The 21159-nt window shown below is 46.2% G+C and overlaps 1 protein-coding gene across 11 annotated transcripts in view; it reads left to right on the forward strand.

Annotated features, from left to right (window-relative positions):
• Positions 1-21159, forward strand: part of LOC308263197 (schwannomin-interacting protein 1) — a gene marked incomplete at both ends in the record, with an annotated part of 408307 nt that overhangs the window by 382920 nt on the left and 4228 nt on the right. For 5 of the 11 annotated variants that reach the window (XM_080696090.1, XM_080696085.1, XM_080696088.1 and 2 more), the window contains 4 exons: positions 2676-2794; positions 17470-17587; positions 19001-19198; positions 19961-20084. In XM_080696090.1, the coding sequence (XP_080552216.1) occupies positions 2676-2794; positions 17470-17587; positions 19001-19198; positions 19961-20084 (559 nt within the window). Of the gene's footprint in view, positions 1-2675; positions 2799-17469; positions 17588-19000; positions 19199-19960; positions 20085-21159 lie in introns of those variants that run through there. The other 6 variants (XM_080696089.1, XM_080696087.1, XM_080696086.1 and 3 more) reach the window with 4 other exon arrangements.

The raw sequence follows: 21159 nt of genomic DNA on the forward strand, positions 1-21159 counted from the left end.
TATAGGTGACATTTGTATTCTTCATGTCTTTCTTGGGGTGCAGAGAGAGAAAAAAAGAGAAGGGGGAAAGAGATATATCAGAACATTCCTACTTACACTGTTAATGAAGTGTTCAGCTGTCAAGAATTTAATTAATATAAATAGAAATGTTTTAGGGCCTCCCTAATATCCATAGTTCTAGTGTGCCAAGTGAAATGGAGGCGTGGGATTGGGGTGCACCCAGTCACGGCTGGGAGGATGCCCCTAAGCAGAGCCTCCTAGAGCAGCTCCAGGCCAGAGGGCGGCTGGGCTGACCATCACGTGTTTGTGCCAATCCGGAATGTGGATGCGCAGCTCTGCTCCACAGTCTTCTCACCGCTGTGGATATGAGTTGGGAAGCTCTTTGGGTATTATATGGATTGAGAAATGCGTTCACTGAACAGCTGAAATGCATGCATGCCCAGCGAAGTGTTTCTTTGGGGGCTGGGCCATTGCCAGTGCCAGGCCCGCATATTTGAAGGGCAGTTTGCTTTGACAAAGGTTCCCGAAGTAGAGTTGTAAGGGGGGAGTAAAGCAAGAGTGATTCTTGCTTCCTGTTACACCCTCAAAAACACTTGCTCAGGACTGTGCTACCCAGTAAAAACAGTGAAACCAGCATCACAGAAATCTCTATAAAAGCAGTCTATCTGTGGTGCTCTCTTGTGTACGTGTTTTCTCTCTCTCTCTCTATCTCTGTCTCTCTCTCTGTCTCTCTCTTTCTCTCTATCTCTGTCTCTCTCTATCTCTGTCTCTCTCTCTGTCTCTGTCTCTCTCTCTTTCTCTCTATCTCTGTCTCTGTGTGTCCCTCTCTCTTTCTATCTCTTTCTCTCTCTGTGTGTCTCTCTATCTCTGTCTCTGTCTCTCTCTTTCTATCTCTGTCTCTTTTTCTCTCTATCTCTGTCTCTCTCTGTGTGTGTCTCTCTCTATCTCTGTCTCTCTCTTTCTATCTCTCTTTCTCTCTATCTCTGTCTCTCTCTGTGTGTCTCTATCTCTGTCTCTCTGTCTCTCTCTGTGTCTCTCTATCTCTTTCTCTGTCTCTCTCTATCTCTCTCTCTGTCTCTCTCTGTCTCTCTATCTCTGTCTCTCTATCTCTGTCTCTGTCTCTCTCTTTCTCTCTGTCTCTGTCTCTCTTTCTCTCTATCTCTGTCTCTCTCTGTGTGTCCTCTCTTTCTCTCTATATCTTTCTCTGTCTCTCTTTCTCTCTCTCTCTCTCTCTCTCTCTCTCTCTGTCTCTGTCTCTCTCTCTGTCACACACACACACACACACACACACACTGGCTCTAGATATCATCGCCCAGTGTGAGAGACAAGAGAATGCTATGGTGTCCAGGGATTACAGGGATTAAGTGGTAGAGGAAGGGGGAGGAGAAGTGACTTTCTCAGGCCCACTGAAACTCAGTGTGGAGCTGGAGCTGCATGCGTTAAGCCTTGCAGGGTATTCTGTAGCTGAGCGAAGCCAGAGCTCGGGAACCGTAGTCCTGGTGGCCCAGAGTTCTGTTCTGTGCCGTCTGCCCAGTGTGACTTCCACAAGCCCCTGCCACTGTGGACCTGTGAGGATCAACTCCCATGAGACAGAGCAGCCCTACCTGCTGCCTGCTATCCTGTGTTGGCGGCGAAGGGAAGCCGTTCCCCAGGCTGCCCTCACAGAGGCTGGGGACAGAGCGTGCAGCCAGGACGCCAGACTTCCCCGCCACCCCCGTCACACAGCCTGGGTTTGCAGTATAATTTGCTTCTCATAGTCTTCTAACTCCTGCTTAGAACATAACATGATGCTTCTCATGTCCTTCATCATCCCACAGAACAGACGCTCCAAATCTCATTCCCAGCCCAAGATTCCTAACTCATTTTTTGTTTGCTTTTTGTAGTGATTTTCTTTTTATCTAAGAAAACAATTTTTAATCTTCTCTCCTGTTGTTTAAAGCCTAGAAGTTCAGCAGGGTGAGTCTTGATGGGGCTGTTATGGGAAGCTGAGTGTGCTGAACGCATCCAAATGACCACGGTCGTGCAGTTTACAAAATCCTTTTCCTTCACACACTGACCTGACTCTCTTCCCAGGAGACAGGTGGCCCATTTCAGCCATCCCCTGCAGACCTCACACCGGAATCGTGGTGAGAGGAGGCCAGGCCTGAGGGAAGCCACAGTCCCCGCGAGGCAGTGGCCGTGTGCGCTGGTGCCCTGCCTCGTCCTGGTGTTGGGCCACGTGTGAGACCCATAAGCTAATGTTCTCACCATTAGCTGAAAGGACACGGAAGGAAGAGAGGGGACGAGATCTGGGGGAAAGCCGCATTTGGGGCCAAAAGGATTGAACTTGCTGTGGACCTCCAGGACTTCACCCTACCACTGCACAGCGGGGAGATGACAGGGCCAGGTAGTCTAGCTCTGCCATGGTGATGGTCACTTAGCACCATGAGGGGGATTCCCTGGACTGGGGATCACACAGGGCTCTGAGAAATTGAGCTGGAACCAGAAAAGACTGGCTTGATTTCAGCTTTAACAATTCAGTGCTCCTGGGCTACCGCCCTTCTCTCTTTTGTTCTTCTCGTGTTTCAGCTCTAAGAAACTTAACATGTTAGACTGCCTATGGTTGCAAGGTATCTGCTTGTGTATCCGTGTGTTTCATTCATTTATTTATTTACTTATTTATTTTTAAATTTTAGGCACAGAAGAATGAGAGAGAGTCCATCAGACAGAAGTTGGCACTGGGAAGCTTCTTTGATGATGGCCCAGGAATTTACACCAGCTGTAGCAGGAGCGGGAAGCCCAGCCTCTCCTCTCGGTAAGTGTGCTTCCCGTCAGCTTCCCCTGCACCGGGTGGTCCTACCACCCGACTCTATCCAGTGATCCACGCGCCTACCTCCTGCAGTGACTGTTTTCCACAATGCTTCTGTCTTTTATCTGGGTTTCAGGCTGACCCCTACCCATTTGGTTTATTTGTTACTGTCATTTGTGGTCCAGATACTTGAGGTCAGGTTTTTGTATTTCTTTTTTTTTTTTTTTTTTTGGACACATGCCAAATTTGCAGACTGATGGAGGCATCGAGCTGTACTCCTAAGCAAGCTGGCTGATGTTTCGGACATGTGGCAGAATGCCAGGTGAACACCAGGTGTCCCTGATGTACCCAGAGCCACTCCACGATGTGAGTGCCACGAAGGCCAGCACCCGAGCAGCCCGGCTTATGATGCTCTTAGCTTGTCCCCAGGCGTCTCGCCTTCATCTTAATTTACTTCATGATATTCTTATTTGTCATAATTTGTTTCAGGATATGTTTGGTAATTTGTGTAACTTTTATTTCTCAATAAAATATATCCCTGTAATTTTACCTAGGAAACTGGGCTATAAATCAGAGCTTCTCAAATTTAACAAGCTTGCGGATCTTCCAGGGATTTTGTTAAAATTCAGTAGATCTTGTTGTGGCTCGGGACTCTGCATTTCTGGAAAGCTCCAGCTAATGTCCAAGCTGCCATCTCATAGGCTACTTTGATTAATGAAAGTCTAGACAGCTGATAAAATTATTAGGAATGCAGTATTCCAAGTACTGAAAGTACACACAGCATTGTTTTTGTGACTGTGATAGTAGCTGAAGACCCTTCCACATTCCTTGAGCATCCGTCCTCCAACACCTGTTTTTCTCTGTCTTCTTTTGGGCTAAAAGCAAATGCACTCTGTAAATATTACATACATTTACCAGTTAAGCTGCGCATTGGAGACTGACGACAGTGTATGTGTGTCCATCCAACCAGCAAATTTCTGTGATGCCTCCGCCTCCTGTGAGGCTGGGCTAGGCATCTCTGTGTTACCAAAGCCTATCTACTCTTGCCCAGCTCTCAGCAAGCCTTGGCCAGTGCGTAGAGGCTCAGCTAAGCCGGCAAAGCTCAGGAAGCGGACCGCACAGGTGGATGCGTGCCTTCTAGGCAGGCGGCCGGTGCTTCGGGCCAGAGCTCTAGCTTGGTCAAGCGTCAAGGTGGCTCTCCTTGCAGTCCCATGTGGCATTCCAGAGCTGGTGCCAGCCTCGCCTCCAGCGCCCTCCTTCTTTCTTCAGTGACACGTGGCAGAAAGTGCCCTGGCTTGGGGCCTGGGGACCGCCAGCCTATCCTAGTCTGCTTCTGATTTTAGACTTTCACAATTGGTTTTACCACATCTTGTTTTCCTCATTTTTGTGGCATGAGGGGATTGGCCCAAGCGTATAATGTTGCAGATCTCTGCTACTGCATGCTAGCATTCCCAAATGCTAAAATGTCTTCATCCAGAAGCCCATCTGTCTCTTCAGCAGGGCCAGGTCCATCTGGTACAAATGGGAGGTCTGTGTTTAAAAGAAATCAGACACACACACACACACACACACACACACACACACACATATGTATGTATATCTATACATACACATACATATCTATGTGAGTATAGGAATAAATATATATTTTTATTCTTTGGTCCATTTTCCAGAAGTAGTAACTTTTAACTCTGTGGCTATCTCTTCCTTGGCTCTTTTTTCTGCTTTTTACCTATATACCTCTAAAAATGCTTATTTTCTTATTTATTTATTTATTTATTTATTTATTGTGGGTCTGGGGAATAGAACCCAGAGGCATTCGATCTCCGAGCTATACCACCCCTGCCCTATTTTTATTCTTTATTTTGAAACAGGGTCTCACTAAGTTGCGGAGGGCCTCACTAAGTAGCTGAGGCTGGCCATGAACCATGATCCTCCAGTCTCAGCCTCCCGAATGCTGGGATTACAAGAGTGCACCACCACGCCCTGGCTTAGTTTTTATTTTGAATAGCCATTGTCTGGCTACCTATTATAGAAAATAGGGAGCTGGGTATGGTGGCCCACACCTGTAATCCCACTACTCAGGAGGCTGTGGTAGGAGGATCACAGGTTCAAGGACAGTCTCAGCAAATTAGTGAGACTCTTAGCAACCTAGTGAGACCCTTTTTTTAAAAAATCAGAATTGAGCATGGTGGCGCACACTTGTAATCCCAGCATTTGGGAGACTGAGACCGGAGGATCGTCATTAGCAGATAGCCTCAGCTACTTAGTGAGGCTCTTTGCAACTCAGTGAGACCCAGTTTCAAAATAAAGAATAAAAAAATTGGGCAGGGGTATAGCTCAGAGATCAAATGCCTCTGGGTTCCATCCCCAGAACACCCCCCCCCAAAAAAAAAAATTAGGCTGAGGTTGTAGCTTAGAGGTAGAATGTTCCTAGGTTCAATCCCTGGTACCACATAGAAAAAAAGAAAAGAAGAGAAAAGAAACAAAGAAAGAACAAAGAGGGATGGAGAGGGAGAGAGGAAAGAAGAAAGGAAGGAAAAAGGTCACAATTAAGGCTCAGGTAACTATTTAATGTTTACATCATATATTGTCCCTACTGATCTATGTGAAAAACTATGGCTACTTAAGAAATTCTGTTTCCTGCCATGAAATCAGGGCAGGGTTTTGACTCCTGCGTTATATTCTGCTGAGGGAACACTGCGCAGTTTGCTTAGCCACTTTTCCTGGGATGGGTTGTGTTGAAGCTTTGTTCTTGTAATCACTCTGCCTGTAAACATTCTGTGCACGTCTCCTTGCTGTATGTGTACAGGCATTTCTCCTTAGTGTGTACCTGTGAGAGAGCGTGTAACTGCTCATGCTTGCAAGATGCTGCCCACGCATCTGCAACATGGTAGCCATGTCTGCCTGCTGAGCAGCATTTCAGAGGTCCTGTGGGTTGTAGCCTTTCTAATCATATTGCCAGTTTCCTTTGAATTTTTGTAAACTGAATAGGTATAAAATGGTATTTTCTAGCCATATTTTTTTCTTCTCTAAAATATCTGTTTGGGTCTTGTGTCCAAATTTTTATTGTATTCTTTGTGCTTTTCTTTCCGACTTATCAAAGTTCCCTGTCATGATACTAATTCATAATACAATGTGCAAATATAGCAAATATCTTTTCCCAAGTCTTGACTTATTTTTTTTCATTTTTAATGTGTTTATGACCATATGTTCTTGATTTTAACAACAAATCTTCTACCTCAGGGTTCAATCAACATCCACTCTATTTCCTACCAAAAATTGAAAGCACTGGTTTAGAAGTCTATAATCTTTCAGGGGTTGATTTCTTGATGTGGTATGGAAGAGAAGACTAATTTTTTCTTTCCTTATGTATGATCTTTTTATTTTATTTGCTGACAGTCCCTCTTTTACTCACAGCTATGATAGACTGCTTCTGGAAATACTGTGCATCACTGGAAATACATTCTAAATAATTTGTTATTGTTTATCTTCCTGCACAAAAACTAATTTTAATAGGGGTAGCTTCAAAATAAGTCCTGATATCTGAACAGGCAAGTCCCTTTTCTAATTCTTGTTCTTCAGAAGTATGCTGCTTAATACTGTTTTTTATCCCTTTATATAAATTACTTTTCTCAGATTTTTTATTCAAATTATATTGGGTTTGTAGATAAATTTAGAAAGAATTACATTTTCATAATAATAAGTTTTTTATCTATAAACATTATATGCCTCCATTTATATAAATCTTTTAAAATATTTTAATGAAGTTTTTATAATCTTTCATTAGAGAAATTGCATATCTTCTGTTATTTTTTTTCTAGATATTTTATTTTCTGATATCAAAAATTCTCTTCCATGAAGTTTTCCCATTGCTTGCTGGTGAACACACACGCAGTTCATTTCTCTATGCTAGTCTTATATCTTCTCTCCTACTAGTTCTAATAAAGTTGTCAGTAGATTCTGAGATTTTCAAACAATAATATCATCTATAAACAATCACAACTTTATTCCTTTCCAATCTGCCTGCTTTTGGTCTCTTTTTTATTTTGCACTTGGTGACTACTCTAATATAGGCAATTTTGGACATAGTTGGAATCCTTATCTCACTTTTCATGTTAAATGGAATACTTTTACTCTTTCCCTGTTTACAAGATGTTGAGTGTGTGCTTAATGATTTCCCTAAGGTATTGATGACATTCCCTTCTATTAATAATTTTCCAAGAATTTTTATTATGAGTGGACATTTAACTCTATCACATTCTTTTTATTCATCTGTTGAGGTTTTTTTTCATTCTATCTTATTGATCTGTAAATGAATTAATGGGTGACATTTATAGATTTTCAAATATAGAACCATCCTTTCGTACCTCTTATAGCCCTAGAGGGAATTATCTTCTTTTATAAAACTTTGTTTTATACTTACATGATTTACGTGAACCTTTTGTATTCTTTTACATTTTGAGTTATTTTGGCTTAAAAATGAGTTGAGAATTATGCCACTTTTTATATTGTCTAGGAAAAGTCTGTATAAACCGGGTGTGTTGGCTCACACTTGTCATCCCAGTATTCGGGAGGCTGAGACAGGAGGATCTCAGGTTCGTGGCTAGTCTCAGCTACTTAGTGAGACCCTCTGCAACTTAGTGAAACCCCTAGCACTTTAGGTGTTTAACAACCGGTTCAACTTCTTAAGTGGTTTTAAGATTTCATATGCTTTATTTTTAAGTTAGTTCTGATGAGTTGAATTTTTCTAGGATTAAGGTTTCAAAGTTGTTGCCATGATATTTTCTCATTTAATTGATAGCATTCATTTTAGCTAAGTTAATTTAAATTTTTTTTTCTGATCTGCTACCTACACTGTCCATGAATTTCTCTGAGTTTATTTTTGTTTTGCTTCCTGTCCATTAATAACTAAGTGTAAAACACTGGAAAATATTTGTAAACTCTGGTTGGGGCTTTTTGACCTGCATCATCTCAAAGAGCCCTTCCCTTGCCGCCCTGCTGTCCTGCCCATCGCTGTTTCCCCTGTCCTGCTCATCCTCCCACCCTGGCTTGGTTTCTGTATGGCCCTCATCACCACCTGACATTGTATTATTTGTACTGTAATCTGGTCTTTGTCTTGCACCAGCTCTGAAGTGTAAGATACAGGAGAGAGCAAGTCTTTACCAATGTTGTTTGCCACCATAAACTATTACCTAATACATAGTCTCCTAATAGAGAGTGGAATAAATGAACGGTGATCTTCTCTTTAGAATGGTTGTAGAAGGGCACAACTCCTCGCTGGGGTGCACCCAACTCAACGTATCTAAACGTCCTTTCTTCTGGGCTGTGAGCTACAGCAGAGATGAACCTTCATCCTCACCTTGAAGGGCTACAAGCCTGTGTCAGTGTTTTAAGAAGTGTTGTAATATTAACGTGTAGAATTTTACTTAACTCCCTGCATCTCAGTAAGGCGCCCACGGCCACCTCAGCTGTGCCTGAGCATGCCTGGCCCAGGGCCCTCTGACTCCACCTCTGAGGATGATAAACCTCCTGATTCTGCCTGCCACAACGGGCGATGGGTAGTAGTTCTCCATGGTTTTGGGGTATTGGATCTTTGTGCTGAGTCCTACCACATCTCTCAGCCATCCTGTGTACCCCAGGGCTCTGCGGTACGTGTCTGGAGGCCCCCCGTGGACTAGGGTAGGTAAGTCAAGTTCCTCTCAGGCCCTTGTATTTTATCTTCCAATTTTTGTGCTGTTGTTTCATTTCCTTTGTCTTTGCCCATGTCTTTGTTCATTGCCATTACTTTAGTAGGATTTTAGAAGAGAGTGTAAATATCTATGTTCATTAAGCTATATGTGGTTAAGTCTCATGAGGGTGTGTGTGTGTGTGTGCGTGCGTGCGTGCGTGCGTGTGTGTGTGTGTGTGTGTGTGTGTGTGTGTGTGTAAATCAAACCCCAGGGGAGGGGCATTCTACCTCTTCCAGCTACAAACTCAGCTCTTATTTCTCTTCCTTATTTTGAAACAGGGTCTGGCTAAGTGGCTGAGGCTCGCCTCAAACCAGAAATACTCCTGCCTCACCCTCCCAAGTGCTAAGATTACAGGTACATGCCACCACAACTGGCTGGTTTTCAAAATTTTTAGTAACAGAACTATCTCAAGTAAAATATGCAAAGTAGAAACCCCATATCCAAAGCAAGGAGGTCCTCCTCTGGCTTGAAGGGCTGGAGGGGAGGGACTGGGCTACCAGGAATGCTGCCCTGCCCGCCCCACTGCGCCCCACATGCGCCTCACTGGGCATGGTGGTGCACACCTGTAATCTCAGTACTTGAGAGGCTGAGATAGGAGGGTCACACTTTCAAAGTCAGTCTCAGCAACTTAGCAAGATCCTTACAACTTAGCAAAACCATGTTTCAAAATAAAAAATAGAAAAGCTGAGCATATACCTCAGAGGTAGTATGGCCCTGAGTTCCATCCTTGGTACAAAAAAAAGAGTCCCCAAGCCGGGCGTGGTGGCGCATGCTTGTAATCCCCGCGCTTGGGAGGCTGAGAAAGGAGGATCACACTTGTTCGAAGCCAGCCTCAGCTACTTAGTGAGGCTCTCAGCAACTTAGTGAGACCCTGTTTCCAAATAAAGTATAAAATAGGTCTGGGAGTATAGCCCAGAGGTAGAAAGCCTCTGGGTTCCATCCCCAGTACCACCAAAAAAAAAAAAAAAAGGAGTCCCCAACGCCCACCTTAGACTTCTGCTGGAGCGAACACTGGGAGTTGCTGTGTCCCCTGCCCTTTGGAGACGCCCCTTTGCAAACGCGCCCATGCCTCACAGTGGCTCTGCAAGCACCACTGTTGACTCACTGCGAGGAAGGTCTTTATACCCGTCTTTTCAGGCATCTCATCCCTGCCTTCTGGATGAACTCATCCTCTGTGAGAACACAGCGACGTTTTGGATCATCCTCAGAATGATTGTTAGTGATGAGAAGAAATGTTTCTAAGAATATCAATTCTTTTAATCAGCACAGACTGACCATCATCCCTTTCATGGGTGATAAAGCAGCAGAGAAACCTTTAGGAAAGCTCAGTTGCAACAACAACAAAGGTAAAAAAGATTTTAAAAGCTTAGAAGCAAATGAGGAAAATGAATCACTTATTTTCAAAATAAGGTCACCAAGAAATAGTAGGTTTAGTTGTGTTCTTCAAACAATTTTCTTTTTCTTTTATTGCTGATTTAATACTTTCCTATAATTTTTTTTCATTATCAGTTAGCATTCCATTTCAGACTTTTGAGTTTATGCAGCTTAGTGTTACTAAGGGTATAGAAACTGGCCTAACTGCTATGGGAATGAGAAACAGAATGGTCATACATAACAGACATCTAGGAAATCTTTATTTTTTTCAAATATTATAACCTGATCTGACAGTGTAATGCTGAAAATTTTCCCTGCCTTCTCTATTCTCCTTTTTTTTTTTCAGACTAACCACATGATAAATCTGATTCTTTCCCCTCTTCTTATCTTGCCCCAAAACAATTTTTTTTTATGTACATGTACGTATAACTCCAGCGTGACAGTCTTCATGCAGCATGCGGAGGGATGTTGTGGCCTGGGATGGGCTCTGCTCCCTCAGTCACACCAACGCTGTGGGCGGCAGAGTCCCCAGAACTCCCACGCAGCGGGCACTTGCTGTTTTCTTATCTCAACCATGCAGCATCCCAAATTAAAGCTCATTGCTCTTCAGCCCTGGCAGGTTTGCTGTGAGTGGCTGGGGCCGGGGCCTCTGTTAGGGCAGAGGGGCAGTCAGGAGCCAGCAGGGCCCAGAGCTGCACTAGCCTGCCCATAGCTCTGACTCTGGAACAACTGTGAAGAAGCAGGGCTCACCAGGCTGTAGAGTGAGGAAGGGAGGAACTAAGGATCTGTACAGACCATGCACCACAGGACCTCGGGTCCAGCCAGCATTGTTGCCAAGAAAATGAATTACCCTCTGTCTGCAGCAGTAATGAGTTTTGCATAATTTCCTGGAAGACGTGGGCGGAGTGGGCACAGCTGCCTGCAGGGGTAAGCAAAGAGGTTGGCCTGTTTCAATGCAGCAGGATTTGCTGTCCAGGGTATCTTTCTTGAAATAATAGTTGTGTACTCTAGCAATGCATTTATAACACTCAACATATCTTTAAGACTTGATATTAATTTTATGCATATGTACTCAAGATTTACTCCGAAAATCCTTCATGTGAGTAGCATATATATGTAGCCTACAGTTTCTCTTTCTTTGCAGTTTTTTAAAAGTCTCTGGATGATCTACAGAAACCCTACCCTTTTTGTGTCTACCTCCAAGGATTACTTCTAGTATTCTAAAATATTACATAATTTCAAAAGTGAGGCAAGGTTTAAACTGGATCTTTTAAGTAGTAATAAGATTAAAATGGCAAAACAAATTTAATCATGTAAGTAATTCTTTTCTTTCATAAACCTGAAAGAAAAGCAAATTGGTATTTGTGAAATGTTCTTTTTCTAATAAATAGCCTTACTTTACAATAATGCCGATGACCTCAGTTTAATTAGGTGCAATTAATTTTGTGCAAGCCGTATTTGACATTTTCCTAGAGGCACAGCCAGCTGTGCCCTGACTTAGGAATTTTATTTTTCATCACCAATGAGAATTCAGTTGCCTAAGCTATTGCAAAATGGTTGGAGGTAGGAAGGAAAAAAGGCCACAGGGCTATATTTTATATTTTAAAATGGCTCCGCGGAGAGCTGAATGTTTAATTAAAAGAGCTTCTAGGAATTCTTCCTCAAGGGCACATCATCGCTGACAGGCTATCATGACTCTATCACGGAAGTTTGCATTCCCTTTGGGCAGCAGTGCACGCATGCGTGGGGCAAACACAGCTGTGTGAAGACCAGTTCCGGTGAGCGTGCACAGGGGCACATTGGACCAGGCCCTGCAAGCAGGCACAGAAGCATATATGAACCAGGCCCAGCGAGTGTGCACAGGCGCACACATGGACCAGGCCCTGCAAGCATGACTACTTATAATTCAGTGGTCAAAAATTAAACATAAAATAGAATATTTTTGAGATAAAACTTCCTATAGAACCATGCCTGAAGGGCAGCCCCAAAATGTTCTTAATCATGAACATTAAAAAGTGGTAAAAGAAATGCATGTGTTGAAAAGAGCAAAGGCATTTGAGTTAGGATTTCACCCTGGGGGTTGGGTAGCTCCAAGTAGAGGACCCACATGGAAGTCTTCAGTTCCATCTTCAGTACAAAAAGATTGTTTTTATGTCATCCAGTCACACCCCTCAAAAGCAGACTGCCTCCATGGGCGCACCAAGGTGTGGAAGGCACGGCATGACTATCTGGCCACTCAGGGCTGGGGCTCAGCACCGAGGGTGTGGGGGAGGCAGACAAACGCTTCAACTCTTCAACTCCGGGCTGAGGGGGAACAAATAGGCAAAGTGGCTTCTAAAATACAAGCGTTACATCTGTATCAGTTACTCTGAGATCTGTACATGCTGCAGATGCAAAATAGAATCGAGACTGGGGAAGGATGCCCATGGCTAAGGGAAGAGTTCATCGCCATGATTCCTCGGCCCACAGATCCCCAGCGACCAGCACAGGGCTGCCCTCAGAGGCGGCTGTCTCCCCCAGTGGTCTCCCTGCGGGGTGGCTACAGTCAGGACCGGCCACTTCCCCTGTCCCCAGCACTGTGCCCGCGCTGTTTCTTTCCTGATTCTTGTTGAATGCCCACATGTGGCCTCCCAGAGACCCTCAGACAAATCCAAAGTTAACTGAATCTCTTCCGCCAAAAAATATTTAGGAGTATTTCCTGCCATTTTTCCTATGCAAGTATCACTATGTTATTATTTATAAAATTGTAACCATACAATAGTTACTATTCTAAGCTCGGTTTTTACTTAAAAATATATCAGAAGCATTCATCCACACTTGATAACTGTCTTCCTCTTGTCTGCATTTTTACTAGCCACAAAAAAGCCCATCATAGATTTCACAGAGTGGGCTCCATCGGTCTCATGTTGTTAGGCGTTTAAGCTGTTTCCAGCTTTGTGCTTCATTTGTGGTTTCCTTTGCCTTCTTTTTTCGTCTTCTTTTTCTGCACTTGTGATTTATTCTGTCCTTCCTACCATGCGCTGGCCACCGAGACCCTCTCCTGGAGGAGGGCACCCCCATCAGGAGCTTGTGTGGCTTCACCTCGCTAGCCTCTGTTCTCGTAGGGAAAGTGGGATTTGCAGTCGTTAGAGGCAAGAAATGTACAGTGCCAGGCACACAGTGAGTGCTTAGAATTTGGTAGCTCTTTTTATTGCAGCATGTAGGCCACTTGGAGATCATCTGGCCATAATTCAGGTGCAAGCAGACCATGTGACATCCAGGAGAGATGCCTGATTCCTTGTATAAGGAGAGGCCTCATTCCGGACTTCTACTCATGCTAGAGAATATTCCTGTTGAAAATGTGTTCCCAACGTTAAGATTGTGTAATTTCAAATTCAGTTACATGAAAGTGGCCATTAGCAATGGAAATGGACACCAGTGTGCGACGAGAACTGGCAGCTGTCTGAGGAGCGTGAGTAGTCATGGCTCCTTGGAGACCCTGGCTAGGATGAGGCTGGAGCTTTTCCAAAGCAAAGATGGTGAGTGTTCATCCCTCCCCAGCGAGCCGCTTAAGCCAGTGAAGATGGAGAGGTGAGCCAGTGAAGTGACAGATGGAGAGGCCCAGAACTGGCTTTGAAGAAGAGTCAGAAAGGGAACATGTGTGAGTCTAGGAGAAGAAGACCAGAGAAGCCATCCGCATGGCCCCAACACTGCCAAAGAAGGCAGAGGCCCAGATCCTGTGGGATGTGGGGTCAGGACAGGATGTAAAGAGACACAAGGCCCCCATGGTCTGCCCTGCGGCACCCAGGTAGAAGCCACCCTTAAATCCTCTGACCCCGTTCACCCAGCTTCTCTCCTGCTCCTTCAGCTCCTTGAAATACCATCCTTTATTTATGTTCAAGTAGCAGAAGTGCTTGTCCTTCCATCTCTGAGTTAGAGAGTGACTACTAGATGTTCTGTGAATTCTCTCCCAGGGTTGTATGTAGCCCACATTTCTATTTATACATTGTGATTTATGAGGCAAGCACTTGGTACCTGTTAGAGAACCTGGCTTGTGTTCCTGGTTTAACTACTATGCATCTACTTACTATTAGGGTCATGAACCTAAAATGACTTTAGGAGTCAACAAGAAACATAGATGAGTGATGTAGCCCAGGTAAAAGCCAGGAGAGTAGCAGGGACTGGAGCAGTCTAAGAAGTGAGGGCCCCAGCTAGCGGGAGAGCAGCTGCTCAGCACTGGCCTGTGGGGACCTGGCATGTGTGACTGTTGCTGAGCGTTCAGTGCGGGAGTACCTGAGTACCCGGCCTTGTCTCTGCCTTCTATAGATATAAAAGTCATCAACGGTACCTTTGGGTGATGAGGATATATGTTAGAACAGCCGTATTTGTAGTTGTTATGGAAATAGCACTCTTTTTCTAAAAAGTCCGAGAAGGTGCCATCCTGTTGGATTACAACCCCTTAGCAAAAGAAAATTGTCTCGCCGGGTGTGGTGGCGCACACTTGTAATTCCCGCATTTGGGAGGCAGAGACAGGAGGATTGCGCAGGTTCGAAGCCAGACGCGCTGGCCTAAGAGACCCTGTTTCCAAATAAAAATATAAAAATAGGTCTGGGAGTGTAGCCTGGAGGTAGAAGGGCTTCCAGGAACCCCAGTACCACCAAAAAAGAAAAGAAAAGAAAAGAAAAGAAAATTGACTCAGTCCCACTAAAATAAAATATGGCATTGTATTTTCATGACAAAACTCTTTCATTTTAATCAGTAATAGGTATTTTTATAACTCGTATGGGAAATATCAACACGGAGTAGTCAGTACGGAAAAGAGGAAGGGCCGAGTTTGTGGGATGGGAGGGCATTTTACAGTTCATGGCAGAGCAGCGGTTCTTCATTTGAACCTCACACCACCCACATTTCTTCAAACGAAATGTGGTTATACCTACCCCGGGTAGTTACAAACATTTTTATTTACTTATTTACTTACTCTGCTACTGAAACAGGCGTATCCACTCTTAAGATTCTTGACCAGTGGATTACAATGAATGAAGTCAAAGGACTAGCAAAGGATATAGAAATATGAAAGTTTATATTAAGTTAGGGAAAGATAGAGGATAAATCAGCAAGGGGTTGGGGGGGGCGTCCTGGAAAGAGTGACCTCAGAGCTCTTGGGAAGTGGGCTTTTAAGCCTTATTGAGGGCTTCTGTATACCCTTTTAGGATTGGTCAGAATCAGGTTTCAGGGAACCAATGACTTTTGCACATTTTGATCCTGAATTTGAATGCTGATCTGTGGGCTGCCCCCCCCCCGCCCCCTGATTCCCTAGTGTCCACCAGTCCCTCACCCCTGGCTCGCTCCCCACCTCACAGAAGGCTTGTGGATGGCCTCTTTCTGTTCTAGGTCCTCTGCCTGCCTCACTAATACCCCCAACCCTGTCTTATGTTTTATTTTGAAATAGAGTTTCACTAAGTAGCTGAGTGTCTTGCCAAATTGCTGAGTCTGTCAGCAACTTAGAAAGTCAGGTCACATCTGGACCCCCATCCTTCCTCTGCCCAGGCCTCCAGTGAGCAAAGAAAGGAGGACCAGGACGGGTAGCAAGCGGAGCCCCTGCCGAGCTCGCAACAAACTCTCTAATCCCTCCTGCAGAAGCGTGAAGTGCGCGCTGTTCACCCACTTCATAATAAGGAAATTGAGAACCTAGAGGATGTGCCTGGAGAAAGAAGTGAGCATGTAAGCTAGGCCTGGTGGCAGATGACTGTAACCCAGGTACTCGGGAGGCTGAGACAAAAAGATCACGAGTTCGTGGCCAGCCTCAACAACTTAGTGAGGCCCTCTACAACTTGATGAGACACTGTTACAAAATGAAAAATACAGTAGGGCTGGAGGGTTTTAGCTGGGTTCAATCCCCAGTACCACATAAAAAAGTAAATAAGTAAAATAAGTAGATAGATAGATAGATAGATAGATAATAAAAATAGGACTGGGGGCATAGCTCAGTGGTAGACGCCTCCTGGGTTCAAAAGGAAGGAAGGAAGGAAAGAAGTGATTCGGAACCTAATCTGATTGATTTGAGGCATCTAGGCTGATCAGTCAGAACCTGTGGCCTCCAGGCCCTGGGAGAAAGAGTGTGGGGGTGGTGTGGGGTAAGGGTCTGCATTCCTTAAAGGGAGATAAGCTGAGGTTTGTGTAATCATAGAATCTAGCAGTAGGTGGCAGTATATGCCCACGATAATTGCAAAGCCTAGGTTAAATGAGTAGATCCATATTCTATATTGTTTCCATTCAAAGGAGCATTTTAAATTAAACCATCTCAGCAAAGTCCACGGAGCATCCCTACCATTGGAATAAGAAAATCCTAAAGCCAGGCACAGTGGTGCACGTCTGTAATCCTCGCTACTCAGAGGCTGAGGCAGGAGGATCATGAGTTCAAGTTCAAGGTCAGCTTGGGCAACTGAGACCCAATCTCAAAATGAAATGAAAAGGGCCATGGGTATATTCAGTGAAAGCACTCCCCTGGCTTCAGTCCCCAGAACCACGCACAAAACACATCAAATACAAATGCCAGCCACCAGACCTGCTGCTATTTGCATTTCGGCGTGCGTCTGGAGCGACCAGAGTGGTGTCCTTGCCCTCTGGCTGCAGCCGGCCACCTGGGATCTCTTCTGCCTTCAGAGCCACCAGTTGCCCTTTCTCTGTGCTCACACTCAGTAGGGCTACTAGTGGTACTCTGAAAAGTACTTCTTTCAAAGGATTTATTGCCAAGTAGTACTGAAATATATTCGGCTTGAATGGAACTTAGGGCAGAGTTGGATTTTGCGTCTTACCAGTGCTTTCCCCTAGGCTGCCCTGTTCAAATCACATCTGGGGCCCCAGGGCCGCCATCCAGGAGAGCTCCCCGAGCCTGTCTCTGAGTCCTGTCTGGCCTTGCAGACCCCTACTCCCGCCCAGCAGAGCTCCCCAGGCCTGCCTCTGAGCTCTGCAGAGCCCTCTGCCCAGGAGAGCACAGGAGCTGCCTCTGACCCTGTGGAGTCGGAGCCCTGCTGCCTTCTAAGATGGCCTCTTCTGGCGGAGCTTTGGGTTTCCTTACATTCCACTAAGGTGAACCTGTGGTGTGTGTTCTCTTCTTGACATAAGGGTCCCCTCCATTGGCTTTTGGTAAGTGCCTTTAGTAAAGGTTTTCTATTGTATTAGGGAAGAAAGGAGTCTCTTCATAGAGCTGCAGCCTGGGGTGCTGGCTCTGGAGAGGGCTTTTGATGGTCCCTGGGGCAGGACCCCCCCCCCCCGTTTGTCTAGCTTGACAGGAATATAAGCTCGATGGCTCAGAACGTTTTTTTGGTGCCAGTATGTGTTTGCTATTTCACCAGGTGCCGTAATGCTCAGCCTTAAATCATTTTTTACTTAACATGAGTCAGTGTGGGAAGGCTAATAGAATATCAGAAAGTCCTCTAGTAAAAGTTATCATTTGTGCGTGGAGATCAATATCCATCATTTATTTCTCCATGTGAAGAGCACATGAAGTTTCTTTCTGTTAGCAACTTGGTTCTGTTGGCTAAGCCAAATAACAGATAGCTAAATGGAATTAGTGTCCTGTTTATTTCTGCCCAGACTCCAGAGTGGGATGAACCTGCAGATCTGCTTTGTCAACGATAGCGGCAGTGATAAGGACAGCGATGCTGATGACAGCAAGACCGAGACCAGCCTGGACACACCCTTGTCCCCCATGGTGAGCCCTGGTCCATGCCAGGCCTTGTCCTCATGCTGAGCCCTGGTCCCATGCTGAGTCTCCTGGTGTGACCTCGTCCCACCCTGAGCCCTCGTCCCACACTGAGCCTTCGTCCCACGCTAAGCCCTCGTCCTATACTGAGCCCTCGTCCCACGCTGAGCCCTCGTCCTATACTGAGCCCTCGTCCCACCCTGAGCCCTCGTTCCACCCTGAGCCCTCGTCCCACGCTGAGCCCTCGTCCCACGCTGAGCCCTCGTCCCACCCTGAGCCCTCGTCCCACACTGAGCCCTCGTCCTATACTGAGCCCTCGTCCCACGCTGAGCCCTCATCCTATACTGAGCCCTCGTCCCACGCTGAGCCCTTGTCCTATACTGAGCCCTCGTCCCACCCTGAGCCCTCGTCCCACCCTGAGCCCTCGTCCCACCCTGAGCCCTCATCCCACCCTGAGCCCTCGTCCTATACTGAGCCCTCGTCCTATACTGAGCCCTCGTTCCACCCTGAGCCCTCGTCCCACGCTGAGCCCTCGTCCCACCCTGAGCCCTCGTCCTATACTGAGCCCTCATCCCACCCTGAGCCCTCGTCCCACACTGAGCCCTCGTCCCACCCTGAGCCCTCGTCCCACCCTGAGCCCTCGTCCCACGCTGAGCCCTCGTCCCATGCTGAGCCCTCGTCCCACCCTGAGCCCTTGTCCCACCCTGAGCCCTCGTCCCACGCTGAGCCCTCGTCCCAACAGCGAGCCTTTGTTCCCATACTCAGCTCTTGTCTCCATGCTGAGTCCTTGGTCCCACGATGATCCTTTTTTGTTGTGAATCAGGAGCAAATGTTCCAGAAAAGCAGTCTCTTGGAATTAATTACATGCTTCTAAAATTTTATAGAGATTGAAAAACTGAAGTTGTGACACAATAAGAATGCATACACTTTATTAAATGACTACCTTTGTCTTAAACCGTAAGAGAAATCAGACGTGCTCTTAAAATTATAAAGGGAAGCCATGATAAATAGAAACCCTTCCCATTGGGCTTGGAACTGTGAGCTCACTCCCCACATACTACAGAAGTCGGCTGGATAACCCCTCTCGAGGGCTTGCCGCTGGGATTTTCCCTCTCTGTGAGGGTCTCTCTCAAAGACCAACAGGTAGGAGGTGGTGCTGGTTGTTGAGAACAGCATGACCTTAGACAGGGCTGGGTACCTGAGATCCTGCTCATATCTAGGTTAATATTTTCCCTGCTGTTAATCATATAAAATCAGAGTCTATTATAAAAATAGACCTTTTTCTGTTATTTGAGTCTGGCGTATGCGGGCGCAAGCAGACAAGAGCTGCCAGGGAGCGCTCAGTCCTGCGGGGCTGGGGAGCCCTCACCAGGTGGATGTGACCAGCACGGAAGGCTCAGGCTGCTCTCTCTTCCCTCACAGAGCAAACAGAGTTCTTCCTATTCTGATAGAGACACTACTGAAGAGGAGTCTGAATCCTTGGATGATATGGACTTCCTCACCAGGCAGAAGAAGTTGCAAGCCGAAGCCAAGATGGCCCTGGCCATGGCCAAGCCAATGGCAAAGATGCAGGTGGAAGTGGAAAAGCAGAATAGGAAGAAGTCTCCTGTCGCCGACCTCGTAAGCAGCGCACTGGGGGTTTGGGGGCTGCGGATGGTAGAATGATGCGAGCACGGGTCACTCCAGGGCAGTTTGTAGAAAGCACCGTCACTGAGAAGCAATTGGGTTTGCTTCTTTTTGTTCTTACTGTGTAGCATTGAAGGATACAGAAGCAGCAGATTACATGGAGTCAGCCTGCTCTTGATCGGGTCTGCTGTTTCTCAGGGCAGTATGACCGTCTTAGGAATACTTAAATACCTTTACAGGGTCTTGGTTCAGAGTGCTCCGGCTGAGGCACATGCGCTCTTGCTGTGGTTGTCACCTGGGTTCAGGGTTAAGTCTAGCTCTTCCCTTGACCTGCTCTGGGATTCTGGAGTGACTTGGGCCTTGGTTTCCTCATCTGTAAACCGGGGTAAAACACTAGCACTCTTGTGTGCGCGCTGACAGAGCTCTGAAGCACGCTGCACGGTGCCGCAGCATGGTGTACACGCTGTCGCTGCCAGGGTGCACCGCCGTGTCCCTGGCAGTACTTAGGTGCCTTGTGACACATGCCTGTGAGACCACCCAGAAGCTTTGATGGCAGCAGCATCGCGTTCTGATGCAGATCGCCTGTCAGGTAGAGCAAGGTGTGCATCTAGGGCCCACGTTGGGGAGGCCACCATGAGGACGCCGATAGGCCCAGAACCTGCCTTGAGAGGAGCAAAGGCAGGCGGCTCTGGGAGGAGACTGGCCATCGTGGGGCCCCGCGGCCAGCTCGTGACCCTTCCTCCCCTGTGTCCGCAGCTGCCGCACATGCCTCACATAAGTGAGTGCCTGATGAAGAGGAGTTTAAAGCCGGCCGACCTGAGGGGCATGACACTCGGGCAGCTGCAGGTGATTGTCAACGACCTGCACTCCCAGATCGAGAGTAAGTGCGCACGCGCGCAGCTGTGCCTCAATCCAAAGCTGCAGATTTGCTGCACACAGAGATAGGTCCAAATCATACCTCCAAAGAGTGTATTCAGCGCTAAGCTAAAACACTCAGTATGGTTTTAAAGTGGAGAAAATTTTCATATATTAGTTAAGAAACCATAGATTCACAGAATCATTTTTTTAAAAACAAAACCTCTGCATTTTAATTTCAGCCGAGAATGATTTACTAGGATTGTTACACCTTCCTTGGACTGCAGTAAGCACATCGCTGTTTGTCCCTTTGCAGGAGCAGATGGAATTTTAGGCCTCTTTTTCAGATTGGAAACTAGTTCAGACTAACTAAAGTAAATGTACCGCTCAAGTGAGGCTTCCTGAAAGCCTTTACTAGTGCCTGTCTGAACATATCTTCCCTGGTCCTCCCTTCCCAGAGCTCCTGCTCCTGGGTGCCCCCCCACAACCTCCTGGGGTGGGGGGTTGAGGAGCCCTGTACTTGCCTGTGTTGGTCAGAGGCAGGAGCCAGCCTCGCCCAGCGCACTGGTTACAGGAGGGTGGGACCTCTTTCCATTAGCACACGCCATGTTTCTGTGTTCCCAGTGTAAGTCTGAGGAACATTTCCCTTGGCACCTACTGTCCAGAGATTTTAGGGATCATCTCCTAAGGTCTTACACATCTGACTGCTCCAGAAATCTGACCTGCCACTGTCTGCTCAGAGCACCCTGCAGGGGGGCTCCTTCCGGGGCTCTGGGCACACACACACCCGCCATGCCACGCCTGTAGCACTCTGAGTGGCAGAGCTTCCTGGGGGGGGGGGTGAGGACCCTGATATCCTCGCTTTCATTCAAAATAAAACCCTACTTCTCCTAACAAGCCGTTTTTTCTAAGAGGCAACAATATTTCTTTTCGTACTGCAATGTGAATGTCAATACAGGTTGAGCATCTCTGTATCTGAAATCCAAAAATACTCAGAAATGATCGAAAAGCTTTGGAGTTTGGAGCATTTTGTATTTTATTTTCAAATTAGGGATGTTCAACTGGTAAGTCTGTGCAAACTGCAAAAATCTGTAGGTTGA

This window comes from Muscardinus avellanarius, assembly GCF_963383645.1.
Source record: "Muscardinus avellanarius genome assembly, chromosome: 5".
NCBI classification, from domain to species: Eukaryota; Metazoa; Chordata; class Mammalia; order Rodentia; family Gliridae; genus Muscardinus; species Muscardinus avellanarius.